Raw genomic sequence first — 7551 nt, 5'->3', positions numbered from 1 at the left:
ACTGGAACCAAGTTTGTGATCAGCTCAGTGAATATTTATTTTACGGCACATAACAGTTGAAACACTGGAGTGCTGAGTTCCCATCGATGAAGTTGTGAGTTGCATATGCACATGACTTATGGTCAGTTATCAAAATGTTTTGTACATTTCAGTGCTATCAAATATTGGCAAATCTTTGAAAAGAGAAATCTTTCCTCACATGGAAGTCTTGGGCACGCGTCGGGCTACAGCCCTCATGTGTGGAGTTTGCAAGTTCTCCCCATGCCTGGGTAAGTCTTTTCTGGGTGCTCCGGTGTCCATGTACATTCAAGAAACATGCAGGCAGGTATAATGGACATTCTAAATTGTCCTTAGGTGTTTTTGGGAGTGCAAATGGTTCATCTTTGTGTGGCCCTGTGATTGGCTGGCAACCAGCTCAGGGTGTACCCCGCTGACTGCCCATATACAGCTGGGATAGACTCCAGCCCTTGACTCTTGAGGGGGGGGACAAGCAACGAAGATAACAGATGTGAATGAATGTATATTTGAACTTACAATTAGTTAAAACTCACTAGACCATCATATGTAAAAGAATACAAATACTGCATTACATAACAATCTAGTAACAAAAAAAAAACAGGTGTCTGAATTGCTAACCTGTATTCAAAGCCAATGTACATATAAAAAATACAACTTTGACAAAGTTTTTAAAATCCAAACCATGGCAGTCTGAAAAAGAGACGGCCGTGGTTGGGATTTTAAAAACTTTTGTTTACTGTGGCAGTCGCAAGCGGACCCTTTTAGTAATGAGGCTGGCCCCGGTCTGCCATAGCAAACAAAAACAACTCTAAGTAAAAGCTTAAATTGCACAGCAGACCATCCTCGAGACATGAAGAAGTTCCCAAACGCGGCGGTTCTCTCATTTGTCTACATGTACTCATCCGAACTTGAGGAACTGGGCAGGAGAGCACACTCTTGTCTTCGGACTCTCTTCTGTCTCCTCTTCGTTATATGAAGCCTTCTCCTGATAACATCTGGAAGATAAAATTAAACAAATGTCAGGTTGTTTTTTTTTTTTTTTCAAACATACAAAATCAGCATGGTTCACTCCATCAGTCAGCCGCCTGATTAAATCAGCTATTATGGCCTTTCAATAATTGGCAAAGTGGCTGATATTTGCTGATGATTTTTAACGGTTTACATTTTAGAATATACTGTACTCTTAACTTTGAATATACTATATATAATTTTACGGCAGTTTTACAGTAATGTGATTATTTACAATGAGGTCATTCAAAACAAAGCAAATCTTTTTTTTTACAAGCAATGATTAGATGAGCAACGCAAGTTGTCACTACACACAACTGAGTCACAGTTTGTGGAAAAATGCTGTGCAAGTGCAACATATATGTTAAGTATGACTAGTAACAAAAACGACAAAAATTAGTGTCCTTATAACCTCATTAATTGCGCCACACAATGCATTCTCTGAGGCAAAAAGGATTTTTTTTTGTGTGATTTTATTCACTGTTGACCCCTGCTATTCGCAGGAAATAGGTACCAGGTCAGAGCGTAAATACTGACACTTATTGAAATGCATTGGAAGTAATGACTATAAAATTTAAAATAATGACCACAATACAGTAATTTAAGCAAACAAATTCTCATAATTAACTCAAGCGTAAGATAACATAGGCATCTTGCTGTAAATGCTTAAACAACGCTTATGTGTAAGTTCGTTGTAAGATTTTCTTTTTGCTATCATTTCCTAAATTAAGAAAAATGGTCCTAAGAAGATAATTCAAAATCACCTCCTCATCTTCACATTCTTCAATATTTTTTTGCCTCGCAGGACATTTTTCCTTTTTAGACAAAAAAAAACAAAACATTTTCCTTGGGCCTGGAAGGGAGCTCCTCCCACCTGTGGTCCCTTCTGAAGGTTTCTGATTTTCCCAAAATTGGGGTTTTTGAGTTTTTCCTTCCCCTTCTGGGAGCTTTGACAGGGGATGCTGTTGTGTACCTTACACCGAAAAGATGTCTCAGTATGACTCCTTCTTTCGAAAGAAGTCTCGACATGACCTCTTTTCATCTGTGAAGCCCTATGAGACTTTGGTGATTTAGGGCTATACAAATAAAATTGGATTGATTCTCATTACAGTATAAGCCTTTTGACTTTGACCTTTTGCAGTGTAGTCTTGTGGAAATGCCGAATATCACGTACTGGTGCAATCCAAAAACAGCTGATTTTTTTTTTTTTTTTGACGCGTATGACCAACCTGCCACGCTGTCATAGTCTTGCTGTGGGTCGTGCCAATAGAGACTGGGCATGGTCCTCCAATTTCGGTAGAGGCGCGTGTGCAGAACAGAGAGCGTGAGGAGGGCCAGCAGGAAGCCCAGTGCCCCCGCGGCCCACACCGCCTCGTTCGACCCGGGGGTCCTCGGCGTGCCGCCGCTCACCAGCGGGGTTCGGTCCTCGGAGTCCTTGACACACTCGCAGTGCTGTCCTCTCGTGCAAGTGTTACAGTCAGCTGTGATGGCCGGGTCACTCCCCCGCTCTGGATGCTTGTGTTTTGGAAGCGCAACCTCATCTTGCCCCTTTTTTGAATGCGTGTCACCATCTTGCGCCAGCTCTCGCTCTCTCAAATCTACTACGTCGTTTTCAAGCATGTGTTTATCTCCAGCGGAGCCCTCCTGTTTCACTGATGCACTTTTGGTTTTCTCTGGATGCATGAGGAGTAGCATTCTCTGCGTAGGCTTTGACACATTAGACAAAAGATGGGTTAGAGGCCTGGAGGAGAAATCCTCATTTTGGCTCTCCCTGGGAGATGCAGCTTTGCTCGCACCAGATGGACTTGCAAAAGTCCCATTCCCAAGGGTCATTGGCTCACGTTGACTGCTGTTTTTCAGATTTGTCAAAACATTAGAAACTTGAAATGCTCCGTTTGCTTTGCCGTCATCCTTTTTAGGCGGGATGGCGGCCCTTTTCCGTCTCTGCCTTGTGTCGCCTTGCACTTCTTGCCCATTTTGATTCTTTTGCCAGGAACCTTTCTCTGCCTTTATCTCTCCTTTCAGCCACGGCAAGATGATCTGCTCACAGCACTGCCTCACAGATTCCTGTACATCGGGAATAAAGAGCTGCTTAGAAACGTCTACCTGACCCTGACGCAATTGTTTTTCCCTTCCAGTCAGATTTGGAGTGTGAATGCACAGATAGACATTTAAATATAAATCCCTGGCCACAATCATTAAATTAGTTGTAACAGATGTTTACATGGAGTATACCAATGGGTGCCAGAAAACTTCAATATCTTTGGAAAGTCCATTTATCAAGGATGTCAAAACAACACATTACCTGTGATATAATTATATCCATCCATCCATGTTCTATACCTGCTTAACCTCACTAGGGTCGCTGGCTTGCTAGTGCCTACCTCAGCTGTCTTCAGGCAATAGGCGGGGGACACCCTGACCTGGTTGCCAGTCAATTGCAGGGCACACAGGGATGAACAACCACTCACGCACCCCTAAGGACATTTAGTATGTCCAATACACCTAGAGGAAGCCGAAGTGCCCGGAGAGAACCCACACGGGCTCGAGGAGAAGATGCAAATACCACAAAGCCAGAGCCAGCTGGGATGGAACTCAGGACTGATGAAATGATTTTGAAAAAAACGGTTTAAACTCCAACCTTGGCTTCTGTGTGGCGTCCCTCTTGAAGTGTGCATTTCTGTCCATGTTGTTCTGCAGCGCGCGTCAACAGAAAGTTGTATTTGCCACTAGTCGGATTGCTTGAGGTTGTTGTGCTCTGCAGCCAATCACAAATGTCTAAAGAGGCCGCAGTGGAAAGTTCCAATGTTCTTCCCCAAGACACCAAAGCTATAGGCTGTACACAGACATGATTGCACATAACAATTAATTCCTCCTCACACTAACAACTACAGCCTAGGAACTGATGAAGACACGCATAAAAAAAGCAATTTACAGCACAATAATGCACAGAAATATAATTTGGTTACTGCAAGACAAAAATTAATGTTGTCTTTCATGAACCCTGTCAATGTTTCTTTACTAGTCTTTAAATAACTCTCTGAAGGTGTGGAGCCTGCCAATGTTAAACAGTCATTTAAATGTATTTGTACCGTCATTTGAATATATTTAAATATGATGAAATGTACGTGTAATCTAGATGCTAAACATATTTTTTCTCCGCAGTTTTTTTTTTGTTTGTTTTGCAATGGGCCTACCTTATACCAATATGTTGGAATATTAAGTAAACATTGTTTATTAGTGATTTTTATAATTTACTGTCATGTGTGTTCCACATTTTTTCCACGTAATGCCACGGGGTATTGAAAAAAAATCTTTTTTAAATCATCATCTTTTTTAATCATTTTGAAATTGAGTAAACATTTTTTTTATTTAAACATTATGATTTTATTGGTATAACCATTCAGCATTTTCCCCATAATGCCACGAAATATTGACTTTTGCATGTGCAATTTTTTTTTCTTTTTCTTTTTTTTTTAGCAATAGGCCTACATTATATGTATTTTTTTTTTTAATTTAGTGAACATTGTTCATTAGCATTTTTTATTATTTTATTGTTAGGAACATTCTGCATTTTCCCCTTTAATGCCAGTGTATTGACTTCTACATGCACTTTGTTTTTAAGCAATCGGGCTTCATACCAATATGTTTGAAAACTGACTTAATATTCATTTTTCTGATTTTATTATGATGTGTATATCAGCATTTTTTCCCATGCCTTAGAGTATGCACATGCACAAGTTTTCTTGGCACCAAGATGTGAAAAGATGGCACTAGAGCAATACTTGTATATTACAGATGGCTTTGACAAACACTGAGAATGGGTGGGAAAAAAAATAAATACATCTGCAAAAAACAGTGGATAGTTTACAGGTATAAATTTGTGATATTACAAACATGCGGGGCACAGTTTTTATGTATTATTAATACATCGCATACAATGCATTTCATCATGAGTGAAATGTGCCGTTCCGCCCCATGTTTCAGTCTATGAGCTGCTTTCTAACCATGGATTTGTTGAGCTCAGGGTGCGGGGTGATGATATAACCGTATAGACAGGAGCGGGCCAGGACGGACACAAGCGGTCGCTCACGGAAGGCTGTGCAGGGATGGTAGAGCAATACGATAGCTCCGTGCTGGTCAACACAACACAAATAAATTCAACATTGTTGGTATTGAAATGGTCAAGATCGTAGAATAAAAACACCAATTATAATCTTCTCCTAGCAGAGCAAACAGTCAAGTTTTTCATTGACAGGCTATTGATGTTGTTCAATGTTACAAAAGATGATTGAAGTATATGATTTGAAGTACTTGGAATTCTGCTGCAAAACAAAAAACTGCCCCTACTCTTCAAGCATACAATAAACTTGTATTTTTTGGAACACAGATAATGTTGTGTTACGAAAAGTGTCCCCAAAAAGCCGCTTGAAGTCGGAAGGTACTCACGTGCAGGTTATTAAGCCACCGTTGAGGAGGGCAGTATAAGTACTCCCCACTCTGTGCGCTGACTGGCCTGAACGCACCACTGCAATACAATACACAGTCAAACCATGTGACAAACAACTTCACTGTGGTCATAAATTTTGCACAAATGCTGAGTCTGTACCGATGGTGACGATGAAAAATTAGAACCGGATAATATCAACGCATACTAATGAACATATTATATAGATTCAGCACTAGTAGACCATGCAAATTTCAGACAGGATGGCCGTTCAAACCACAGGACTGTGAGACAGTCAACAAAAGCACCCCGCGGACACTTAAATGACAAATACATGCTTGAGTTTCTCTGGATTGATACCTGTCAAACTTTGGAACGAATTAATATCAATGTAAGCACAAAATGGTTCCCTGCACACTTTTACCTGTTGGGGATCCTGTGGTGGTAGGAAAGAGTCTTATTCATGCAGACCTGTCTGGCGAGCTGTTAAAAGAAAAGTGATCACATATTTCTCTTTACATTTGGTGCTCAGAAAACATAATCATGCTTATGGGTCATTAAGACCTCATTATTTAGTACCGATGGACTGCCCACAGCTGTGTATCTTACAATGACAACGTAATTGACTAGCAGTTTCTTAGTATATTGAATTTTGAAGTGATTGAACTATCCTCTTTTTTTTTAATGATGGTGTGTTGATGTTGACAGATACATGATGTGATGAAAAATGTGAGTTGTGAATACGAAAGCTAGCAGGGAGCCAGAACTGCTGCAAAGGCCAACTTCAAAATAAAAGCATTCCACCGCCATTACATTGACGTCCCTGTATTATTTATATTTTGAAGTTGACTTTCGCAGCACACCATTGGCACAACGTGATATTTGTTGCCTCTTCCAGCTGCATCGGTACTGCAATTTTCTTCCCTAAAACAAAGCAGGATGTTGGCTAAATGGAGTGCTTGTTTTGCTCACCTCAGGATCATACACTGTGTCGACACTGGGGAGCCTCTGTGAAGAGCAAAGGATGAACAATGACTAAACAGTTGGGGCATGGGCGTTGTGAAAAGGGTTTCTACCACCATTGGGACTCTTGTGCTGTGGTGCATGCATAATCATGCACAATCTTCCATCCACTCCTTGTCCATAATAATTAGCTTATTCAAACAAACAAACAAACAAAGCAGCGAAACAACCAGACTCGTTGTGTGTTCATTTCTGCTTTGATGCTGTGCACATTTTTAGTGTCTAGTCACTGATTCTTTAACAGTGTCAAAAATTGAAAGACACAGATGCCGTATCCATGGTTACCTGCGTGGTATCTAACCAAGTAGTAGGAAGAGGGCAGTCCCAGTTGATGGCATCAGTAGGTAGGTCCCTTTCCACAAGCAGCTGCACGAGAGACAATTATCACGATATGACGTGTTCACGCTTTGCAACAAGCGTCAAGATAAAAAAAAAAAAAAATCAATCAATCAAATAAACTCACCCTTCCATTGTCACAGTCTGGTCTCAGATACTCAGAGACGACGTGGCGACCTAAAAAGAACCACAATGCGGCCAGCATGGCCACCGTGTGGTTCGGCATGCTCCTCAGTCATCCAGGTGGGTGAAAAAACGCCATCAAGTGTACTGTAGCTACGAAACAACAGTGAAAGAAAGATTCACAAATTCCAAACACAAGTTCAAGAAATAAAGGAGCGCTGCAATCGATACAAAAATAAAAGACCACCGTGCAATTAACGTCGACTCCGTTGTCTTTGTCTGAGGAGGTGAATGTTTATGCAATTACCTCTTCTACCATGCAAAATGCAAGGGGATCATGAAATGTATTTTGACTTTAACACTTAAAAATGAAAATAACACTGAGCGCTCACAAATTACGTCAGGAACGGAAGTGATTTCTACTTTCAAAATGTATTTCTCGTTTGTCAATTGTTATTATTTTCAACATCAATATGAATTCTATCCACTTTTGGAAAATTATTACAATAATCCACTACGATATAAATACACATATGATTGATTCAATAGACTATGTGTTTTGTGATTAACAAAACATTGTTTTACTCTGAAAATAC

The 7551-nt window shown here is 40.4% G+C and overlaps 1 protein-coding gene across 1 annotated transcript; it reads right to left on the bottom strand.

The window, feature by feature from the left end:
- Positions 1–5: 5 nt before the first annotated feature.
- Positions 6–7352, bottom strand: tp53i13 (tumor protein p53 inducible protein 13). Its single transcript, XM_088427186.1, has 10 exons — positions 7203–7352; positions 6960–7108; positions 6782–6862; positions 6446–6481; positions 5898–5956; positions 5476–5554; positions 5034–5162; positions 3668–3862; positions 2256–3093; positions 6–1013 (listed from the first exon to the last, which is right to left on the bottom strand). The coding sequence occupies exons 2-10, from the start codon at positions 7056–7058 to the stop codon at positions 907–909; spliced, it is 1623 nt and encodes a 540-aa protein (XP_088283312.1). The 5' UTR covers positions 7059–7108; positions 7203–7352; the 3' UTR covers positions 6–906.
- Positions 7353–7551: the final 199 nt, after the last annotated feature.

Source organism: Hippichthys cyanospilos, chromosome 11 (assembly GCF_059441005.1).
Source record: "Hippichthys cyanospilos isolate Australia breed blue-spotted pipefish chromosome 11, RoL_Hcya_1.0, whole genome shotgun sequence".
In the NCBI taxonomy this organism is placed as follows: Eukaryota; Metazoa; Chordata; class Actinopteri; order Syngnathiformes; family Syngnathidae; genus Hippichthys; species Hippichthys cyanospilos.
This window is presented reverse-complemented; position numbering and strand designations above follow the sequence as displayed.

What these genes read in the sequence shown, in the direction of transcription:
- tp53i13 (XM_088427186.1), bottom strand. Translation starts at nt 7,058, where the DNA reads ATGCCGAACCACACGGTGGCCATGCTGGCCGCATTGTGGTTCTTTTTA. An exon ending in GGTGGCTTAATAACCTGCAC is followed by an intron (nt 5,163 to 5,475) that starts GTGAGTACCTTC and finishes TGTGTTGACCAG; the next exon opens with CACGGAGCTATCGTATTGCT. An exon ending in CTGAGCTCAACAAATCCATG is followed by an intron (nt 3,863 to 5,033) that starts GTTAGAAAGCAG and finishes GTCTGTGTACAG; the next exon opens with CCTATAGCTTTGGTGTCTTG.